This window comes from Budorcas taxicolor, chromosome 19, assembly GCF_023091745.1.
Source record: "Budorcas taxicolor isolate Tak-1 chromosome 19, Takin1.1, whole genome shotgun sequence".
NCBI lineage: Eukaryota > Metazoa > Chordata > Mammalia > Artiodactyla > Bovidae > Budorcas > Budorcas taxicolor.
Genome location: NC_068928.1, coordinates 5,518,525 through 5,542,164, shown reverse-complemented (window position 1 = coordinate 5,542,164; position 23,640 = coordinate 5,518,525). Strand labels below are relative to the sequence as shown.

The following is a 23,640-nucleotide window of genomic DNA, read 5'->3' as shown; positions in this document are numbered from 1 at the left end:
GCTGACTAGGGAAGCACGTACACCAACCGCGTGCAAAGCATGGGCTTCGGTGCCTGAGAGAAACGCCTAATCCCTGTCTCTGAGACACCCACGAGCAGGGGTAGAGTCCACACAAGTGCTCTGGGGAACATGGGGTTCAACACACCGCCACCTGTTTTATGCAAAACTCTCACGGGACTGAGGTACCCACAGGACTGGCACGAGAATAGGTCAAACTCAGGCCTAGCCACTTAATCTACCGATTTTCAAAGTCCCAACACAGTCAATTCTGAGTGGTAAGTGTCCTGCCATTCAAAGCAGTAAGAAAAGCAGTGTGCGTTGCATCAGTTAAGTATATCACGAAGTTACATTCCCTGAACCCTCCTCCAAGCGAGGGCAGAGGGTAGCTGCCTCGAGGTGCCATCTTGCTGGGTGGCAGATGGCAGCAAGCCAAGAGCTTACACATTCACCGTGGCCAACGTAGAAAGCAGGTGACCCACACAACACACCTGCCAGACTGCAGATCAGACCATCCCTGTTGTCCACCAGAGCCTCTGCCCATCAAAAAGGAAAAAGAGACAAAAAAAATTAAAAAAACCTGTCTTGCTTATAAGAGGAAGGGGAACAAAGATTCTGAACTTCAAACCATTTCTCAATGCTTTCAGGAGATCTCTTTGAAACTGCAGGGCAACTTTCATCTCTCCAATAACCTTGTCTGACCTCACCTGAAATGACTAATGTGATTGCAACAGTTTTACTCTGTGAAGTAGCCCTCTTTCCACCCCCCACTGCGCCGAGGCCTCTGCCATCACCATGAGAACTTGGCATTATTTTTAAAGCTAATTACCTTCAGGTTTTGGAGACAGGTGGCATGGGTTTCTGCCCCCTCCCTTCTGCAGAGTAAGGAGAAACTTCTCCAGATGCCTGGCAGGAGAGCCTGCATCCTGGTCCCCGAGTTTCTGGGCACCCTTCTCATGGGGGGAGGGGTTCCGTGGCGTCCTGTTCAATGAAGCAGCAGCTGCCGTATGCATCTTGTGGACGAAAAAGTTTCTTTAAATCTTTATTAGTTGCTGTTTGGCTAGATGGGACTTACAGCAAAAGCAACATTCCAAGGTCGTCAACACTAGGATCAGAATAAGACTTGGCACTTGGGAAATTCCCAAAGGATGTATGGGCTAGCACAATGTCGAAAAAAGAGTTTATTTTCAATTTTTTGTTTGTTTGTTTCAAGGGGGTCGACTTCATTGAGCAAACAGAGGTCAGTATGATTCCAATGAATCTCTGTGTTCTAACCATTCTGATCTTTCCTAATCAGGGTTTAAAATTCCAGAACCAAAGTTCTTTTCAAACCCGAGTCAGGCTTAGGTATCCACCTGTAAGAACAGTGTATGAGCCAACACGAAAAAGAGGAGGTTACACCACCCCTTTCCTCCAACTCCTCTTTTTGAAATTAGATGTGTTACTGAAGGCCAAACAATGAGCTTAGTCCCGAGAAAAGTGAGGTGAGGATGGGAGGAGGGATGCAGAAGGGAGGGGATTACAAAATGTTAAGTACCGAGGATTGGGGCGGGGCGGGGGGGGGGGGTGGGGTACGGAATAAAAATAGACCAGTAAGGGAAAACTGAATGGAAGAGGTTCGTTTGTTTATTTTAACAGTGTTTGCCATTCCAGGAGGCTTGCTGAAGCTTTCTTTCAATGGCTGGCCTTGGACCAGCATTTGAAAAATCTTAGATCTTTGGAAAGGAAGATTTAGACAACAAAGTTGTTTTATCTGGGAGGGTCATTGGTTTCAAGAGTTCCAGGACTTTGGTTTTGATGTTATTACCTTGGCCTGAGTTTCTCTGTCCGTATGTCCCAGGCAGTCCTGGCTATGTTTACTGACTTAGGAAACAGGGGAACCTAGGAGGGGGCCTCTCCCGCCCGCCCCTGCCATGCTTCGCTGGGTCACCATATTACCTGGACCCCCTGAAGACAACAGGGACGGGGACCAGTCCAACATGCTTTAAAGGTCCTATCTCTCGACACTCATAAGAGGGAAATAACACTTCTCTAACTCACTCCCCAAATAGACGCCGCCGTGGATGTTCTGCCAAGGAGTGATGCGAAAGTGTGTTCCAAAGTGAAATGTAAGCTTGGCGCGGTGCCTAGCCCGCGGCTGGATTCTGCACAGAGCTGCGGGCTGGCGAAGCGAAGGAGCACATTTCTCTCCATGTGACTGCGAGAGCCAGGCAGCCAGAGCAGATTTCTTTGTGTTAATAAAATGTGATATCTAGACTGTACACACAGGCAGCCCCGGGAAAACGTGAGCCAAAGGGAAGGACCCGAGGAAACCCACGGCCCAGGCTGAGGAGGGCTGCAGCGGTCGGCAACCTCGACTGCACTGCCCAGGGCGGCCAGGCTGGGCAGGTGTGGGATGAGCCCCGAGTCAGAGGTGAAAGGTCGTGCCAGGCGCTTGCGCGAAAGCTGCTTCAACATCAGATAATCCACGGAGGCGCAGCGAGCATGTCCTGAGCAAAGGCTTGCTCCTCCTTGACGGGCCAGAGACCAAAGTTCATGGGCACTTTCTCAAGATATGGAGTTTACCCTGGACTCAAGGCTCCTCCCCTACAGCCGAGATCCCTCCCAGGGTGGCAGGAGGTTGGCTCTGGGGTTAGACTGTGTATGCTCCAGGCTGGCACATGTCTTGCTTCTGTGGGCCACTCCTGCCTCGCTGCCACTGTGGCCTCAGCCTCCTTTGACCACAGGAGGTAGCCACTGCCCACAGACTCAAACCTGCAAACCCACGTTTGGGGGTGCCATGGGTGGGGATTCACAGGGAGGAAAGGGGGGATTAGGGCCCCTGCTTGCTGAGCCTCTTTCAACACCCTAGATCACTTCCTCTCCAGGACTGTCAAAGGTACTGTGTCAAAGGTACTGATCTCCCCAACTTGGAAGCTACCGGGAGCACAGGCAGAGCCCTGGGCCCCAGGAGTTTCCGAACATCTCAGGGGATATGCTGGAGGTTGCAGGACTTGCCAGGCCTGTGGGCTCCTCTGTTTGAAAGGAGTGGAAGGTCCTAGAAGACACTGACACTTAGCTCTCCTCCCCTGCAGCAGCCCAGCCCTCAGGCTCCTGGACCATGGGGTATGCAGTCAACCAGAACCAGTTAATTGTGGGGCAGCTGAATTGACGAGCACCTCCCAGGCCCAGGTGAGCCTTCACCTTGGTTAATCTGCAAACTGGTTAATCGGCCTCAGGATAATTGAAAGTTAATCGTATGCACAGCCCAAGTGCAGTCACTGGAAACAGCAGGAAACCACAGTAGCGGAGGAAGTGGGGTCCACGTTCAGTGAACCTGTCGCTTCTCAGAAGACAATGTTCAACCTTGAGCCCACTTCATGCACGGCCCCATTCACTCCTGCAACTGACCCTTATTACACAGCAACCCTGGCTCCTGGGACCGCCCAGTAAGTGCTCAATAAGTTGCAGTTATTATTAATCCTTTAGTGTGGTTGAGGTGGTCGAGCCTGTGGTCCCAGGTGGTGCTAGTGGTAAAGAACCTGCCTGCCAATGCAGGAGACACAAGAGACGCTGGTTTGATCCCCAGGTAGGGAAGGTCCCCTGGAGGAGGGCATGGCCACCCACTCCAGTATTCTTGCCTGGAGAATCCCATAGACAGAGGAGCCTGGTGGGCTACATAGGGTCACAAAGAGTTGGACACAACTGAAGAAAGCCTTCCTCAGCGATCAATGCAAAGAAATAGAGGAAAACAACAGAATGGGAAAGACTAGAGATCTCTTCAAGAAAATTAGAGACACCAAGGGAACATTTCATGGAAAGATGGGCTCGATAAAGGACAGAAATGGTATGGACCTAACAGAAGCAGAAGATATTAAAAAGAGGTGGCAAGAATACACAGAAGAACTGTACAAAAACGATCTTCACGACCAAGATAATCACGATGGTGTGATCACTCACCTAGAGCCAGACATCCTGGAATGTGAAGTCAAGTGGGCCTTAGAAAGCGTCAGTACGAACAAAGCTAGTGGAGGTGGTGGAATTCCAGTTGACCTCTTTCAAATCCTGAAAGATGATGCTGTGAAAGTGCTGCACTCAATATGCCAGCAAATTTGGAAAACTCGGCAGTGGCCACAGGACTGGAAAAGGTCAGTTTTCATTCCAGTCCCAAAGAAAGGCAATACCAAAGAACGCTCAAACTACCACACAATTGCACTCATCTCACATGCTAGTAAAGTAATGCTCAAAATTCTCCAAGCCAGGCTTCAACAATATGTGAACCGTGAACTTCCAGATCTTCAAGCTGGTTTTAGAAAAGGCAGAGGAACCAGAGATCAAATTGCCAACATCCACTGGATCTTGGAAAAAGCAAGAGAGTTCCAGAAAAACATCTATTTCTGCTTTATTGACTATGCCAAAACCTTTAACTGTGTGGATCACAATAAACTGTGGAAAACTCTGAAAGAGATGGGAATACAAGACCACCTGACCTGCCTCTTGAGAAACCTATATGCAGGTCAGGAAGCAACAGTTAGAACTGGACATGGAACAACAGACTGGTTCCAAATAGGAAAAGGAGTACGTCAAGGCTGTATATTGTCACCCTGCTTATTTAACGTCTATGCAGAGTATATCATGAGAAACGCTGGGCTGGAAGAAGCACAAGCTGGAATCAAGATAGCCGGGAGAAATATCAATAACCTCAGATATGCAGATGAAACCACCCTTATGGCAGAAAGTGAAGAGGAACTCAAAAGCCTCTTGATGAAAGTGAAAGAGGAGAGTGAAAAAGTTGACGTAAAGCTCAACATTAAGAAAACGAAGATCATGGCATCTGGTCCCATCACTTCATGGGAAATAGATGGGGAAACAGTGGAAATAGTGTCAGACTTTATTTTTGGGGGCTCCAAAATCACTGCAGATGGTGCATGCAGCCATGAAATTAAAAGATGCTTACTCCTTGGAAGAAAAGTTATGACCAACCTAGATAGTATATTCAAAAGCACAGACATTACTTTGCCAACAAATGTCCGTCTAGTCAAAGCTATGGTTTTTCCACTGGTCATATAAGGATGTGAGAGTTGGACTGTGAAGAAAGCTGAGTGCTGAAGAATTGATGCTTTTGAACTGTGGTGTTGGAGAAGACTCTTGAGAGTCCCTTGGACTGTAGGGAGATCCAACCAGTCCATTCTGAAGGAGATCAGCCCTGGGATTTCTTTCGAGGGAATGATGCTGAAGCTGAAACTCCAGTACTTTGGCCACCTCATGCGAAGAGTTGACTCATTGGAAAAGACTCTGATGCTGGGAGGGATGGGGGCAGGAGGAGAAGGGGACGACAGAGGATGAGATGGCTGGATGGCATCACGGACTCCATGGACATGAGTCTGAATGAACTCCGGGAGTTGATGATGGACAGGGAGGCCTGGCGTGCTGCGATTCATGGGGTCGCAAAGAGTTGGACACGACTGAGCGACTGAACTGAGCTGAACTGAAGTGACTTAGCACACACACACAAGCAGGACCAGTGTGGCTAATGGATTTAAAGTTAGGAAGTTAGGAGGCCTCCAAGACATTTGGCTGGGGGAAGCACACTGGGGGAGCTGCAAAAACCACTCTACTCTCCACCTGAGTGTGCTTTACAAAAAGGAAAATCTGAAGAGTTTAAACATCTCTAGGAAAGCATATCAAGAGACAAAAACATCCAGCACATTCTGAAGGGAAGAGAAGTAAACTTCAGAATTGCTAATATGGATACCTGAGGGTCATCCTCAAACCTACACAGGTTGGTAAATTCTCCAATGCTCTTTCAGGTAACAGAAGTTCTGTTTTAAACGTCAAGAATCACCGTGTGCAGCGTCCCGAGGGCCCAGCCTCCCGGTCCTTCCGAGGGCTGGGTTTCCGCCGCTGCAGTCCACAGGGCTTCGCGGTGCGCGGCTGCCCCTGCAGGGCGGCGAGCGCTCTGGTCGGCGTGCCAGTTTCCATGGGAATCTGATGGCGACCGCTGGAATGACAGCTTCCTTCCACGCTCAACACCGGTCCTGTGACCATGGTACAGAATCAATAGTTTTCCCTTCTTCCATCCTGCGACACTAACTGGAGGAAGACTCCTGCTGAGAGCGGAACAGTACCTGTCAGGGACTTGGATAAGCACTTTCCCAGGACACCAGGAACAGCACTGGCCTGAGTCCTTAACCTCCTTCCCACTGGAGGGACAAGTCCTGAACGATCCTCCCAACCGGCTCAGTCAGGGCAGCAAAGACCCGGCGCAAGTAAGGTCCTACCTGCGCTCAGGGCAGACATCCCTAATCCATCACAGAGCTCTTTCCACTGAGCCCAGACCAAGTTTCAGTCTTTTAAAACATTCCAGGCACCTCCTAATCCATCAGAAGCGGCTGGGGTGAAAACGGCTGAATGGGAAGTTCCTTCAAACCGAAACCCGGCCACCCAGAGGGGCAGGCCAGGGCACCGTGGGCCACGGCCCTCCAGAGAAGTTTCATCAGAGCTAGCTGTGGGCCTTGGGGTTTTCCTGCTTCTCTTTTTAAAAAATTATTTCTCTGGTGTTTTATACACCACTTAAAAAAAAAAAAACAAAAAAAAACTAACCCTTGGAGCAGTGATTTCAGCCAGAAAACTTGCTTTCAGGATTATTCTGGAATGCTGAACACCAGAGAGAAGTCAGTAGTTCCCATTCAGAACGGGATGAAGACCAAGTTTTAGGAAGTAACGAGCTTTAACGCTGCTGCCTCGCCCCCTTCCCCCCACCCCCTGCCCCCAGCCCCAATAGTGTCAAATATCTTTTGCTTTTCAGTTTTACTTTTTGAACACTGTCATCCTTTATGAGTGGCAGAACATCAGACTCTCAATCTACTGACCAGCTTAGGAGTGGTACCATCACCCCAAGAAAATTTACATTTTTTGCAACAAAAGTTGAATATTAGTCTTTTAGTTCATAATAACTTTATAATACAGGGTCACGGAGCTTAAAATAGCACCTGTGTTTGATAGATAAGAAAACTGAGGCCTTCAGAGATTCAGTGACCTGTCCAGAGACACACCACCCATCGGTGCAGACCAGGCCCGGAGCCTGGATTGCGAGTGTGTGTGCGAACCCGCTCAGTCCTGTCTGACTCTGCGACCCCATGGACTGTAGCCTGCCAGGCTCCTCTGTTCATGGGGTTCTCCAGGCAAGAATTCTGGAGCGGGTCGCCATGCCCTTCTCCAGGGGATCTTCCCAACTCAGGGACTGAACCTGTGTCTCTTATGTTTCCTGCATTGGCAAGCGGCTTCTTTACCACGAGCGCCACCTGGGAAGCCAGAATCTAGATTAGCTGATTCCAAACTCAGTGTTTTGTAAATGGCCTGCCCTGCAATTATTGCTATGTATAAAAGACGCTTACTCCTTGGAAGAAAAGTTATGACCAACCTACATAGCATATTAAAAAGCAGAGAGACATTACTTTGCCAACAAAGGTCCGTCTAGTCAAGGCTATGGTTTTTCCTGTGGTCATGTATGGATGTGAGAGTTGGACTGTGAAGAAAGCTGAGCACTGAAGAATTGATGCTTTTGAACTGTGGTGTTGGAGAAGACTCTTGAGAGTCCTTTGGACTGCAAGGAGATCCAACTGGTCCATTCTAAAGGAGATTAGCCCTGGGTGTTCTTTGGAAGGAATGATGCTAAAGCTGAAACTCCAGTACTTTGGTCACCTCATGCGAAGAGTTGACTCATTGGAAAAGACTCTGATGCTGGGAGGGATTAGGGGCAGGAGGAGAAGGGGACGACAGAGGATGAGATGGCTGGATGGCATCACTGACTTGATGGACGTGAGTCTGAATGAACTCTGCGAGTTGGTGATGGACAGGGAGGCCTGGCGTGCTGCAATTCATGGGGTCGCAGAGTCGGACACGACTGAGCGACTGAACTGAACTGACTGATTTTCCCTTTTGCCACTTAAAACCCAAGGGAAACAATAACACTCGCAGAACTTATACTTTGATTTGAATTTAATTTGGTCAGTTTTCTAATTGGCTATCTTATATTTATTTGTAAGTTAGAAAAACATAGATTATTCCCATCTTACAAATGAAGAGGTGAAACCAAGAGAGGCTGATAAACCAAGAGAGGGTGGTCTTGGCACAGCTGAGACCAGACACTAGATTTGTTAGTGTATCTAAAGAAGCATCAGGAAGCTTGCAAAGACTCAGCCTAGCAACTCAGAAATCTAACAGTGAGCCTCAAAGTGGCGTTTAAATACCAGACTCTCACTCTGAGTTAACACTTACTGAGGGACAACTCTCCAGATCTGTTCACCAACTAGCCCATTTAATGTCATTTAACCCTCACAGCATTCCTATGAAATAAGACTGCAATGTTCCAGATGAGAAAACAGGGCTCAGAGTTTAAGTGATCTGCCCAGGGTGTCACGGCTTCTTGGCCTCCCGTTTAGTTTAGTGTCCGAAGGATCCAAAAGGAATGTGCAGATGCTATTAGGACCGTGTTTTTCTGAACGTCTTAATCAAAGCTTGTTATTTCTGCCTTAAAATTATTTAATCCTGATCTCCACGGTTTTGGGCTAGTGAGATAGGCCTACATTTTTTTTTTTTCCTACATTTATTTTCAAGCAGCTTGTAATCAGAATGGAAAGATGGATGAAGAAAAGAGAAAACGTGCTTTGGCAATGGATACACAAGTCAATGCTCCTGGGAGCAGAGTAAATTCCAGAAACCAATTTCATTTCTAATGTGACTTGATTTCCTGCAACCCCTTACACTAAATGCTCAGCACCATCCTGGCCTGAACACATAATGAGTATGGCCATGATTTCATAGCGTTTAGTTCATTTAAACTTAGGAGCATGGTGTCTAGTCTTTTATACAAGCTCAGAGGTGTGTGATTGGATGTGAAATCAGGCTGAGGGAGCTTTCCCTGAAATCAAACTCCCCTCCCAAGAGGGAAGTCTTGCCTAGTTTGATGCTGATGTACTTTGCCATCCTTAAGACAGGACTGTTGTACCTTGAAAAGGCTTATCCTGCCACACTGATGTGTACACTGCACTCTGTACTGTATGAAGACCCATGCCAAGAGGGCCAGATCTCTAATCCGGCTGAAAGACGGTCATATCAGGTTAATCCTGAGTCTTGAATTAATTGACTTCTAGTTTCCCCCTTTGTGTAAAAACTATTTTCACACGTTTCTTCCAAATCATTTACTTCTGTTTCCTTGGTTTCCATTCTACTCTGACAGAAGGCTCTATCTGCCCTCTCTGGAGGCACCCTCTGCCATGTTTTTATCTTGCAGGGAAGGCTAAGAAAATGTTTGCGAGATGTGCACCAGGGGAGCAGAAAGCTGGGGGTTTTTACCATGGTAGCCCATGGTCCCACGTCCTCTGCTCCACACCCTGCTGCCCACAGCGGGGCCACGGCCAGTCTTCCAGTCCATGACCCAAAGGCGTCACCAGCAAGGAGAAAGAAGCAGCCCAGTCCCCAACCCTGTAACACACTGGAAAAGCTTGAGAGCACGAAGAGAAGTGAATTGTCCCATTTCCCCCGTTAGTCTCTCCGGGTCTCCCAGGCAGAGTCAGAGGATGGCAAAGGCAGGTGGAGACGGAAGACACAGCGCTGCCCGAGGAAGACAGCATGTGCTGTCACAGAGCCACAGACAGGGCTCTCGGGGTGCGGGGGCTGGATATGTGCTCACTGAGGTCAGTACAGAGGATGTCCCCAGCGTGGCCTCTCCATCACCCTTTTCTCCCTACAAGAGGCAGAGAGCGTGGCTGCAGCAATCACTGCTGGCCGTGATTGCTGCAGCACGAAACCTGTTCCCGTCTAAGTGTCCACAGATGACGATGGAAGGAGGAAAAGGGAAAACCCGTCCCTGTAGAGCAAATGAAAGCGGTGACAGCTACCAGTCAGACTGACCACTGTTTGCACAGAGCACCTCATTTACTCCTCCAGGAATCCGCTGAAGCTGAAGCGGGTATTGGCCGTCCCCACTTACAGAGGAGAGAACAAACGCAGAAGAGCTAGAGAGCGGGTCCATTTGGCTCTACGATCTAAACCAAGACAGAAACTGTAACCACACGGTGCTGCCCATCAGTGAGGGGAAGGGAAGCAGCAGAGGAGTCTGCTCCAGCAGGTGATGGGTTCATGAGAAAAGTCCTCAGGGAAAACACCACCCTTGCATGACATCCTCTCCGATGGGATGAAAACGAACAAAAATGCTCTTTTGGTGCCATGCACTTATATGAAAACGTAAGCTTAAAAAGATGAAACTTTAGTAGATGGGGACAAGGTGGGGGAAGGCAGACAGAGACAAACTCCCACAGCTTGGTGGTCACACGAATCTGAAGTACTGATGCAGCTGAATGAAAGAAATTCCTTTACTCCTGGCTGATACATGCTGTGGTTAAGAACGTCAATGTATAGACACAGAGAAGGCCTTTAAAACCTGTTTAATACTCAAATAAGTTCACTGTGCCTTCTAAAATTCTATTTGCATAATTAATGGGTTTGATAATATCTTTAGAAAAAACACAAAGGTACAGATTTCAGTTTGATCAATGCAAGATCAAATGATCACAAAATGTGAATCAATGCCATGTCACTGCCAAGTAAGCTTGAGGGTAAAAAGAGAAATAAGTTGAATGTAAGTAAACGCAAATTGCTTCTTTACACTTAATTTTTGTAATACTGAAACTTCCTATCTTTTACCTTTAAATGTCTAAGGAATCCAATAACTAAATATCACTAAGAGACCTGATATGTCTGGGTTAATTTCATTTACAATGCTAAACATATTTTTGACCTGAATATAAATATCATTTTAAAAATCATTCAGGTGTTACTGGTCATTTGAAATAAACATATTTTAGATTCTATGACAGAAAAAAAACCCAGAACTCCCCCGGAAAGCGTATTAATAAAAAGAAATCAATCGTGATGAAATGAATTCTACCAAATTCCTATGAAGTCAGTTCTACAAATTTTCCTTTTCCTATCCTCAGAAACTCTATCAAGGCTTTATTTCTATCTTTACATTTTATATTATTTATTCTTTCTTCCATAAATCTTTCAGTGGCATTTGGCCTCTAAAAGCAATGTTATTCAAACTGAATATGAGATCTCCATCCTATTTTAAAAGTTCTCTCTAGTAAAAGCCTTCCTAATCTCCTTCCGTGATTCTAACTAAGCCCATAGCACAATAAATCCATTCTAAAGTGAACCAAATCTTCTGACCGATCCTTTGGGCAGACAGAGTTTGACTCTCTGCCACTCTCCTTAGGAGACCTCTTCCTGTCTTGGGGTATTGAAGTATCTGTTCTGGGTAATCTGATTACTGCCTGTCTAGATGGTCTTGTTCATCTGGTTTACAGCCTCGATTCCCATTGGCCAGGGCCTGGTGGCATCCCTCCCCAAACAAACCTTCACTCTGCTCATTCAATTCAGGAGGCATTACTGGCCTGAATGGCCAGTCTCACTTAACTCTTTCCATTAAGTGTGAAAACACTTACAGAGCGGCAGTGAAGCTTTCCTTCTCTACTCCACGGCCCATGCGTGGGTTCCCCAGCAAGGACCTCCCAGCAGACTGTTACCCAGAGCCAGTTACAGAAGAAAGCACTGCTGTTTCCCACTCAAGAAGCTTCTGCCAAGGCGCTTATTTCTGCTGATCCATTTATGCAATCCCACTGTCTAAGAGAACATTTTGTCACAGATGATTTAATGTTGCAGCTCCCTGGGGCATCTTTCTGCAGCAGCGTGCGCTCATTGTTTTTAGGAATCTAGGCTCTCCCGGGCAAGATCTGAGACAGAAAGGGGCTTAATTAGCCACAAGCTATCTCTTATTACAAGACCCCAAATTCCAAAGCATTCTTCCAAAAATCATTAATGAAAAAAAAAAAAAAATCCTAGATTAAACTTCTAAAAACAAAACTTTTAGGAGATCTGTCTGACAACGGAACTGCCATTTTTCAGGACAGACTGGATTCCCATTATGAGCTGGATGGTTAGGAACTTGAGACAGTGACAATACTTGTTAAAGTCAGAAAGGAAGGAAAACATTTTTGGAATTTTCATAGTAAGTCATGGAGTGTGTATCCACCAGAAGCCAATTTAACAGAAACAAGTACCGTATAGCTTTTCCCCAACAGATGCTTGATTCTGCCAACACTCCTGCAATTGTCTACTGTACATAGCTGGAGGTGAAATTGCACACATTGACTGTTTTTGTTTTTTTTTTTCCCTTAAGTGAACTGATTTGGGTTATGGCAACTCCTCCTGCTTTCTGTAATCTTGGCTTGATCTCAGAGAACATTTCAGGGGTACCTGAGTGAGCTACTTCAAGCAGGTGCCGTTCAGCAGCCCCCTTCCCTCCCCCAGAGCCTGTCTGCTCCCACAAAGCCCTTTTCCTCCAGCAGCAATGCAGCACAACCCCCACCCCACCCCCAGCCACCGGATCTCTACATGACATGCAATTAATTCCGGTTTTCAGGGAAGAAGCGAGCCACTAACACAAGGTCAGGACTCAAGAATACACAACTCTAATAAGGATTCCTTTGTCTCTCAGGAGTAAAATTACTAAGCTGGCCAAACACTCGCCTAAGTGTTTTAGCCTGATATTACTGCTGCAGGTAATCCTTATAATCAAGGATTAAAATTTCTATCACTGGAGCCTTCCCTCCCTCTCTCTCTCACAATCACATATACACACACAAAAAGGCACAAACAAAAACCTACACTCATAGAAAGACGTTTAACATATTTGTTTGCAAACCCAGTCAGCTTTATAATATAGAGGCATTTTAAAGTCATGAATGTTAATAGATTGGGTAAACTCTATCTTTCTGCTTCTGTGAGATCAGGCCCGCTTTTGGACTTTTAAATTCTGAATCGTTCACATCCCTCAAACTCCTTTCTTGCCAAAGAGGGTTTCCCCCAATCACCAAAATTATGGGCTTTATAAGTGAAACTTAAACCCTGTGTTTTTGAATTACTTTCTCTAGATCATTAGAACATTGTGTTTTCAAAAGCTGTTTGATGTTCAAGGAAGAGTGTTTATTTTCCAAACAACAAAAATAAGGAAGTCCCGGTTTGCCAGAGGAAACTGTTGTGAAGGATCTAAAAATGTTTCAAATCCAACCTTGAACCCAAGCGGAAACATCCACATGCCGCTTCCCTGCTCAGAAACCTTCAATGGCTCCCCACTGCCGCCTGGACCAAGTTCAAGCTCAGGAGCCTGGCGTTCATGAAGCTGCCAGCCTGGCTGGCACCTGCCTCTGCAGACTCACGCTCCTGCCTCCTTCATGTGAGTTTTCTGCACCAGCTGAACTGGATCGACACCCTGCTCCCCGGACACCCACGGGCGTTCCCACCTCCATGCTCCACCACACCATTGCTGCTGTCCACCCCGGCTCCTCCGTCACGCACGAGACCCGGGAAGGCCTGACCCCCCCAAGAAGCATCACCCCCACGCCATCCCGCCCCAGGCAGCAGCTGCTTCCCTGAGACCCGGCAGTCCTGACTGACAGCACTGCCCCCGCATTAATTTTCAGGGGTTTTACTCATTTTCGGGCTGACTCTTCCACCCTCCTCTTTCAGTTAGATACTGGAGGCCTCCGTGGACTCATCCTTTAGCCTGGGACATGCTAGCTTGTCCTGTCATTCATCATTTTACCTAAATGCTCCATCTCCCCTACTGAACTCCCATCCCCTTGAGACCAGCAGCCCGATCATACCCTTGTCTGTCTTCCCCAGGGGGAAGCACAAACCCACAGCTGATGCTATTGCTGGGGATCACCCATGTGCCCCCAGCTCTGACGGCCTCCTCTGTTGCCTCCTCATCTTCCCACTGTTGACAAGAGGAAAGTGACGGAATGGATGGGGTCAGGGCTGGCTTACTATGGGAGGTGCCATGCTGGCCTTCATGGACATCAGAAACCTCACATCAACCCAACAAAGATGTTACTCTGCAGATAAGAAGATAAATGTGTGGAAAGAGTCAAGATTTCTCGATTAAAGGACCTCTGTGGGGGGAGGAGGAATTACTCTGGAATGCTTTGGGAAAGTCCTGCTGGTAAGCAGGAGGGTGGACGAGACTCTCCTCCTTCCCCAGTGCCCTAACATGCCTGTATGGTTTATTCACCCCTGAGTTCACTGTATTTCCTTCAAGTGGGATTCTTGCCTATTAGTAAAACTTCACAATAGTAACATCAACTGATTGACTGATTGATTTACTAGCCATATATGTCACGGCGAAATCTTCTACTCAAGAACTTCTTTGGGCTACATTTTGCTTGTCTGATTTTTTTTTTTAAATCTCATGAGCAAGGAGGACTGAATAAAGGTTACAGTTAGCGATCCAAGGTTAATTAAAACTCAGAGGTGAAGGGGGTGAGCAAGACTCAGCAGAGAAGCAAAGGAGAAACGCCAACTCCAGAGGCCTTAATTGGCCAGGAAGGGAGAAGTGTGGAGACTCCCCAGGAACCCAGCGAGAGATGAGGTCCTCCTATGAGAGATGAGACCAGACGGGAATGAGGAAGCCCTCAGAGCAGCTGTGACTGGGCACTTGCTGTGGGCTCATCACTGTGCCAAGTATTCCTCAGCAATCCTTCAACAGCCTAGAAGGCAGGTCCAGGGATTTCTCCGAAGTTCCAGACGGGTAATGCAAAGCTCACACCATTTAAAGGACGTCTCCAAGAGCATGGGCGAACGTAGCAGGGATGGGATTTACACCAGGTGTGTTTGTTTGTGGGATCCTGTGCCCTACAAGAGTGACACGCTGCTTGGATGACCCGCATATCAAACACAGGTCACCCTGATGGACATCTGAATGGTGAGCTAGCAAGCACCTAGGTCGGAAACACATTTCAGTTTATTCCAAAACAGTGGTCGAGTGGTTTCAGGTTAAGACACGTGCTAGGGGAACACCAAGCAGTATAATAAAGTGGGATATGACCTGGCACCGATATTCTTGGCCCTTCCCACTACAGGACCAGATGCAGGCCCTGCACCTCCCCGTCCCTCTCTCGATTATTCTTTTCCAAAGCTTTTTCCATCTTAATGCTTCCCCTGCCACCCTCTCGCTTCCCTCCATCTTCACTGCTGAGACATAAAAAATGATTCCTGGGTACAAGTGATTAGTGCTGGTTGGCGGGGAGGCTTCTGCGAAAGCCAATAAATCACTGTTGTCTCTCACCCTCTGGGTCTCCGCACCAGGATGTTGTCGCGGCCCCTCCTTCCCACCTCCCCACCCTGTTCTTCTGCTCTACCTAGTTCTGTCTTTACACTGCTATTTTTCTCGTCTGGTAGACACCGGCTGAACTGAAAAGCCTCTGCCAAGCTCCTTGGCAGGAGCCGGCCTGCAGGAAGCCTGCCCACCGCAGTGGCACAAAGAAGACAGCGCCTCTGGGCAGCTGGGCACTTGGGGTCCGGCTAGGACGTGGGGCAGAGCAGGCTTCCCTGGCACGGGAACGGCCCTCCAGAGCTCGGCCTTCTCGTGCCAGGGTCAGGATTACGATCGCTGGCTGCACTCATAGCGGCGTGCCTGGGAAGGGAAGCGAGGGTGGGGGCGGGGGGGTGGCAGGCAGCCAGCTCGCCACCCAGGGCCGGGCGAGCTCCGCGGGGCACAGCCACGTGCCCAGGGCACACAGAGCGCGCGGGCAGGCAGCCAGGGTCGCCCAGGCTCACGCGGAAGGGAGCTGGGGGCTGGGCACCCAGCAAGCGGCTGTGTCTACACTGGAGGACATGAGGTGAGAACCCAGAAACTGCTGGAGTAACATCAGGGAAGTGGCTCATTCTAATCCAGAATGAGGCCAAAAAGTCAGGCAGTCTCCAGGGTATAGGGCCCGCTGGGGGGCGGACCACAAAACACCCCACGTCCTAGTTTTGCAGAGGGAAGGGTGCTAGATGAAACAAATCCCTCAATGGAGAACGGGGTTGGGAACAGGCCGTTCCTTTCCCTGCTGGCAAGCCACGACATCCCTCCAGCTCCCAGCTTGCGGAGGCGTGTGTCACACAGCCCGCTAACACCCCATGGGAGGGGGACTATGTCCAGTGTCCATCTCCCGCTGGGAAAACCAAGGCTTAAAGAGGTCCAGAAATGGACCCAAAGTTACACAGCACGCCAGCGTACATCCAGGTTGTGAACCCAAGTCCCTGGGCCCAGAGCTGATGCTCTTAAGCACCTAGTCACCCTCATTGTGCACCCCTGTCCACCTCCTGCCAGAAGATGTGTCTGTCCTCTGCAGGGTGTGGTGGAGAAGACGAACTCGTACAAGAAACTGAAACCAAAAAAAGTCTGCCTGCTTCGAGGACAAAGCTGACGCTCTCCCCTCAAGGCCTCCTTGATCCCAATGAATGGAAAGCACTCCCGAGACACGCGGGCGCAGTGCACCTCAACTTAGAGCACTCCCAACCTGCAGACGTGACCAGCACACGGGACGGGAAGGTACATGAACTGCATGCCCTTCTCTCCCTGCAGGGAGAAATCGAAGCTTCGTCTCACGGTGTCAGAAAAGCCCAAAGAACTCTGTTGCTTCAGCAGGACCCCTCGTAATCTCAGAGGCCCCAGCACAGAACTCCCTGACATCACGATTCGGATCCCATGGCAGTACCTCCCTTCCACATCAGAACTTCATTACAAGTGGAGAACGGAGCACACACAATGCTGATTCCATCCTGCCAAGCTCCAGTGGGGTCTCCCCAACCCCCCACCCTCCTCTTCCCACACACCCCCCGCCCCCCCACACACACACAGAAAGGTTCTCACTTTACTCCATAACCAGCCTTCACCACAACCCAGTTCGTGCTCAGAACTGGAAAGAGAGGCTTCGTAATTCTCAGCTGAATATGGGTCTAATGGTGGTAGGACACCTCCAAGCTATTCAAAGAAAAACCACCAGAGGAAACATTTCAATTCTGGCTTTACAAGCATATGATTTAAAAATAACTCTGCCTTTGTCTGCTATAGATGACTTTCCCTAAAGGGACTGCTGTCCTTAAAGCAATCACTCAATTCTCAGGGCAAACTGATTTTTCTTTTTTTTCCAGTATGCAGCACATACCTCCAGGAAAGCACTCCCGGGCACCGCCTCTGATAGCATCTGACAAACATACATTGAAGTGGTCAGGACAACTCCTGCCATCCCTGCGGGCTCAGGAATGTCCAGGAAGCTGCACGTCAAATGCCTGAGAAGCCCCTGCCGATGCCTACAGCATCCGGGAACCACCACTGCTCCTGATTAAGATGTCAGCCCAGAAAGCATAGCAATAACCCCCACTGCCAGAGGAGGCTTCAGCAGATCCCTGGGTTAGTTCTTCAAGCAAAACTGTATTCAGATATTTAACGCTTTCTTTGAACAGAGAGGTAAACAGAGGAATAATGATGGGTGTATAAAACAGGAGAGGGCTTGCAGCGCAGTCAGAGTAAACAGTAAGAGAATTCACAGGAACACTCACCTTGTCATTCCAAGACACACTTGGGGTAAACCTAGAAATGCGTAATGTGTCATCTCTTTCACTTCCCTTCAGCCACACAGGTAACACTAATGGTACAATGCTACCAAGCATAAGTAGAAAACAAATATTTAACGAAATTGCTTTGCAATTATCTCCTGATCAGCCTGATGTCTTAGTTTTAGTAACTGAAAGTGGATAACTATGCTCTTATTAATGTTATGTCTTCTTGTTATATTTCAACTTAAGGTCTCCTGACTGCTTCAGAAGTTTTGCCATAATGCATTACAGGAGGTATCCATGTGTGTGACAGGATCCTGAATTAAGCCCAGATGTGGCCGTTCAAATCTCAAGTCGAGATTAGTAGTTCTGGGGCGGGCTGGGGGTAGGGAGAGGGAGGGGGTGATTTTGCCCTCTGGGGACATTTGGCAGTAACCCCAGACGTTTTTACTGGTCACATAGGTTGGGGTGGGGAGGGTTTACTGGCTTCTACAGAACAGAGGGCAGGGATGCCCTTAAACATCCCACAAAGCACAGGGTAGCCCCTACAGCAAAGACTGACCTGAAGCGTAACAGTGCCAAAGCTGAGAAATCTTGTTCCAGACTGAGATTCTATAGTTCCCAGAATGTTCACAGCTAACTCTGTGCTCTTCCCTTCTCAGGATTTGTTTTCCTCAAGGTTTACTTGGTATTTCTATTCGGGTCACCACTGTGATTACACAGAATAATGAAGGACACTCTCCTTTCTCAGGTTTGCCTGTGATATACCATCCATCAATTCCACATTCCCTAGAATTTACTTTGCATTATCACCTCTGTAAGAATAGCAGTGTCATTTTATCTGCACTGGGTATTTCAAGAAGAGCTCTAACTTCTTTTCCTTTTTTTGTCAGGAATATCATTGAGTTTAAATGAACTGAAGAGTGTTATTTATGAAGTGTGCTTCCATTATGAAAAAAGATATATAAGTGAAGAACTTATTTCTAGGTCCCAGTGCACCCTTTGATCCAAGCATCTTTAACTCCACAACCTAACAAAATGACAGTCGACCGAAAGCAGGAATCCTTTGTTATGGACTGCAAGTCTGAGGAGGGCATCACAAGTTTCTGAAAGTCAATGATCAATATTGATTCAAATGACTTTCAAGCTCCAAAATCCCAATTCTTGATTTTTCAATAGGAACCTAAGGGTGGGGACCCGACAATCAGCATGCCTTTTTTGGGGAAAAAATGCAGTATTTCTAACATGGCACACATCCTATACATGAACAGAAGACTGAGAAATAACTTGCCAACTGAGTGCAAGTGTTAGACTTAGAACACTGCAAGCCAAAAACTATTGGTCAAAATCTCCTGACATTTCTCTACAAAACAAAGGGGTATACACTGTACCTAGTTACTCTATGAAGGTATTTCAGAAGATAAGCATTGGAAGAAATGATGGAAGCTGACACGAACAGAATAATGGCCGTAACTGCTCTCATTAAGAAGTATCTAGTAAAGTAAAATAAAGTAAAAATAAAAATTTTAAAAAAATAAAATAAAAAAATTTAAAAAATTAAAAAAAAAAGAAATATCTAGTGCTAGTCATCTGACCCCTTCGACACATTCTAACTTTCACAATGATCCAATCGAACAGAAATGACACCCTCCTGCACAAAAGGGAAACCGAGGCCCAGAGAGCCTGCAGCACTTTGTAAAGTCCCACTGCTGTGAGCAGATGGCAGGGGCACAGCTAAGCCCTCTCACCGGGCCTCTGTGCCCTTCCTCCTGCCTCTCTTCTTGCTCTGACGATTATTTATTTTGTAGTCTGTTCCTGGGAGAACGCCCCTGTGTGTCCTAAGTAACAGGGGGTCAGGCTCACATGAAAGGAGTGTCTCCGTAAGCTTCTGGGGCCCCCGGCGGGGGGCAGGGGCTAAGATTTCATGCTGTTCCAGGCAGCACCCTGGAAGCTATAATTCAAAGTGGGTTTCGAAGAAGGGGCCGCACAGAGAGACTGGATGGGAGAGCTTTAACTCCAGTACTACCATTTTGAGGCAGAGGCATTCTCTTCTTCCTCTGCACCGCTTCCTTTCATTTTCATCTTGCTCTGTGTGTCACAGAAATTCTACATGAGCCGAGGACACAGAGTTCGGGAATGATCTCCGGCCCAAGTCTCCCACTGTCCTGCTTTCTGGCCTCCCCGCAGCTAAGGCCCCTGGCTCGGTGACCTTCCCGACGACTTATCCGCTGCATCTTTGTTCCCGGTTACCTGTGCACATGAAACGGCTTTTCTTTCTGTGTGTTTTGTACAACAGGGCTAAAGACACAGAGACAGAGCGCCCTCACTTGTGTTTACATCTGAGCGTTTGCAGGTGGGTTTTGAAGTACCGGTCATTTCAGGTAACATTTTTGTGCAATATTTCAACACCATTTAAAACCAGCCTTGTAGGTTTTGATAAAAGTGGATTACGTGCAGTGAACAGATGAAAATGAAAAAAAAAAAAAGGAACAATTTGGTAGGAATAGTGAAGAGAAAGACAGGATCGGATGCTGAAGAAGGCTAAGTCATGCTTAAGGTGAGAGCTACTTTAAGACTCAGTTTCTCAACTGACAACACAAGATGAAGTGGATGAAAAAGATACCTGCCCCCCCCCACCCCTCACTCACATCTTGTTCCCCTTCAGGCCGAAAAAACAATGAATACAGGTAAACCACAGCATTATACAGACAGTCCACCCAAATCATTCAGCAAGGTCCTGTTATCTGTGTACTTGGGGAAGGAGGAAAAGAGACGGAGGTGAGTCGAGGCCTAAATTATCTGAATCATTAACCACAGGTTGGCATTCATCAAACTGCAGTCCTTGGATCAGCTGCATTAGAATCCCCACTGGGGCTGGATAAAAATGCATATTCCAGGCCTCAGCCAGACCTGAAACATCAGAATTTCTGGGGGTAGGTTCCATAGAGTCGGCCTTTAGCAGACTCTCTGGGTGATGCGCTCGCTGAAATGGGACAACCACTACCGTGGCTGAAATCCAAGGCTCCTCTTTTCAGATGCACCCCTGAGGATCAAGACGTTCACATCAGCTGTCCTCCCCCTTTGCTCCCCTCCTCCCCAGGGGAAGGAAGAACCATCTGGGAGTTTACCTGGTCGCATGGGGCTCTGCACACAGTTTGGGGGTGGGATGCCAGGGTGAATGGGTGCGGAGGCCCGACTGCTGAGGTCCATGACGGAAGGGGCCGCTGAGGAGGTCGGCTGCAGCCCCGGAGGGTGGGGGCTGTGGTCATGCTGAGACGGGCTGGGGGGAATGCCATTTTCCGACAAAAACTCCTCCAGGTCCATGTATTCCAACTGGAAGGTATCTCCGTCATAGGGAAGGGTTTTGTCCCATAAGGTGGGCCCCAAGAATGCTGACTGGGGGACCGTCGGGCTATTACTCTCATCATCCAGCTTCTTTTCCTTGTCTTTATCCTTACTATATGCTGCAAAACAAGGGGAAATATTGGAGTTTAAAAAAGACAGTGAAAAAGTCTCACTTTTTTTTTATCACTCCTCCTTGGCTTCTGCTACAAAACTACTTTCCACACATACTGGGGCTGTTCTCTGGCTGCTGTTTCTTGTGGATCTAGAGTTAAAAGTTCAGGCAGGACATGGATCTCTGCCTGTTTTTCGACATCTTCCTATTTACTTTGGAAAGAAAGCCCTAGTTCTCGGGACAGGGCTAGAGACTGGTCTAGGATATAAACAAGACAGCACAGCCCTCCATACATTATTTAAGGAGACAAATAATAATTTAAATCTACAGTGGGAAGATAACACCTGCAATTACATACAACTGCTGTGATTTTTAAGAAAACAGCCAATAACTAGACATGATTTATCTTCCAGGAAATTCATTACAGTGACAATATGAGGTCATTCAGATTTAGAAAGCCAGTGCATTAGTAATGCTAATTTTGGTAAAGCAGGGACTCTCTGCCCTTCTTCAATACCATGTACTGAGCACCTACTAACATACCTGGTTCTTTTATATGTTTCTCCCCCCAAAAAATCTCATAATAAACTTGCAAATAGTGACAACTTGCATTCACAATGAAGAAATAGAGGCTCTGAGGCCTATGGGAGCTTAACCAATGTATCACATTGCAGAGAGGAAAGCTGAGAACTTCCTAGCCCACATGTGTTTGCTTCTAAAGCCACTGGGGTACGCTGTATTTTACAAAAGGAGTTTCTTGTTTTGCTGTGGTTTAAAATACAAAAGTGTTTTCTTCCTCCTCTTCCCCACTTAGGTATGATCGAACTCAAAAATTATACATGTATGGGACCTGTCAAAAGCACAGTTACCAGAAAAGGTGGTTCCTCTGAGCACCTATGATGGAGATGTATAGCTATTTTCTAACTGCAAGTATCCCTCACCCCATTAGGTCTTTAACCAGCGCTCTGGATTTGGACAAGTCTACTAGTCCTCAAGTGCAGGTGAAATCTGTGATTAAGGAATTTGGTTTCTGACTTTCTTCCTCACAGAAACACAGCCTCCATGCCATCCCTTCTAATCCTGTACAGTCTCATCTCCCAAGAATCTGACTTCAAAACTCCCACAGATGCAAAAGACTGCAGGCAGCACCTTCCTCCCCAGTGCCCCTCCTTAAAGGGGATTTAAAAGAGAAGCTCTGTTCTGCAGACTGGGAACCAAACCCCTCAGCTCTTGCAATGCAACAGGTTGCCCCAGGAAAGAAAAATGCGAATATGCCCCGGCTGCTAGCAGCCAAAGGATCTTTTAAGACTTTAAACTCTTGAGCCGCAGGGCTCACCTCACAGTTCACTTTTGCTCCTGGGATACCTATGGCAGGAAACCCGCCAGCCCAAACGACCAGTCCCTGGCGGCACCAACTGGATCCGGCGCCTCCACGCAGGACCCCTCCGGGCCTGCCCCAGCCAGGGTTGCTCGGGAAGGTTTGGGACTTACCCAGAAAGGGCTCAGGCCAGAGGAGGCTCCGGTGCGGTTACACGTGAGCCTGCCCCGCTGTCCCTTCCTACCAAGAAAGTGCGGGGCGAAGAGGGCCGCGCGGGGGGTGTGCGCGGCACCCCGCCCAGGGACCACTCCTCCAGCCCATCCCAGCCCCCATCTCCCGGTCTGAAGCACCCAGCCCGGGACAACGCGCGTCTCCGCCGGCGCCTCGGGAGCTCCAAACGCTAAAACTAAGAGCTGTGATCAGCACTATCGCTAATACCCCGGCTCCGCGGTGCGACCCCTGACTCAAGCCCCCGCCCGCTTGGAGCACGGCCCTGGGGTTCACTCCCGGGCGCGAGGGGCGCCCCTCGCCCCGGCGCTGGGGCTTTCGTTCCGCGTGTGGGTGCACCTCGACCTCGGGGACGCCGACCTGTCAACTTCTGTCTCCCACCTGAGCCGCCCGAGAGGACCCGCAAGGCCCGGCCGGGGCCCCAGCGCTCAACTAGCAACACGGAATATCCCCTCGACAGAAACGTCCCCTCCCTTTTGGGGGGGAGGAAGGGTGGGGCGATAGGTGAGCGCCTCAGTTTCATTCAAGCGGGGCCGGGGTGCCGGGAGTGGGGGAGCGGGGGATGCTCCGGGGGTGCCCGGCCCGGGAGTGGGGCCCCCAGCGGGGCAGCCAGCAGGGCAGCGCTCACCGTCTTCGTGATGAAGGGGGAGCTTCAGCGGGTTCTCCAGCAAGGACCTGAGCACGCCGTAGGGAGGCGGGATAAAGGTGGGGTTCAGGGGAAGCGGTCGGGACATTTTCTCCATCGCGATGCACTCAATTTTTTTTTTCTTAAAAAAAAACAAAAAAATAAAAAAACTCCAACCTCCCCCCAAAATGTTGCGGAGCTTTTTCCTCCGTCCTTTGCCAAAAGTACTAGCTTTTAAGGCGGTGGAGACAAGAGGAGAAAAAGAAAAAAAAATTACTTATGTCTTTATAAATACATCTGCATAAAAACACAAAACCAAAAGAACTTTCGGGCTCCCAGCGCAGACGACCCCCGGGGAGCGCGCCGAGTGCCCGCGGGCTCCTCCGCGGCGGGCGGGATGCTCTCACCTGCCTCGAACCTCTCGTCATGCACAACGCTCAAAATTGCGAAAAAGGAAGGAAAAACATGCAGAGCGCTGCAGAAGGCGGAGAGCCCGCACCGCCCCGGCGCGAGCGCGAGCGCGAGGCCGCGCGCCCCGCCCCGCCCCTCCCGCGCCGCGGCCGCTGCCCCCCGCGCCGGCGGCCCCGCAGC

At 48.5% G+C, this 23,640-nt stretch overlaps 1 protein-coding gene across 1 annotated transcript in view; it reads right to left on the bottom strand.

Annotated features, from left to right (window-relative positions):
* The window catches only part of HLF (HLF transcription factor, PAR bZIP family member), a 53,219-nt gene extending 29,792 nt beyond the window's left edge, over positions 1–23,427 (bottom strand). Inside the window, exons 1-2 of the mRNA XM_052657391.1 lie at positions 23,053–23,427; positions 20,550–20,885 (exon numbers count right to left, since the gene is read on the bottom strand). Of these exons, the coding sequence (XP_052513351.1) occupies positions 20,550–20,885; positions 23,053–23,167 (451 nt within the window). The 5' untranslated portion in view covers positions 23,168–23,427. The remainder of the gene's footprint in view (positions 1–20,549; positions 20,886–23,052) is intronic.
* Positions 23,428–23,640: the final 213 nt, after the last annotated feature.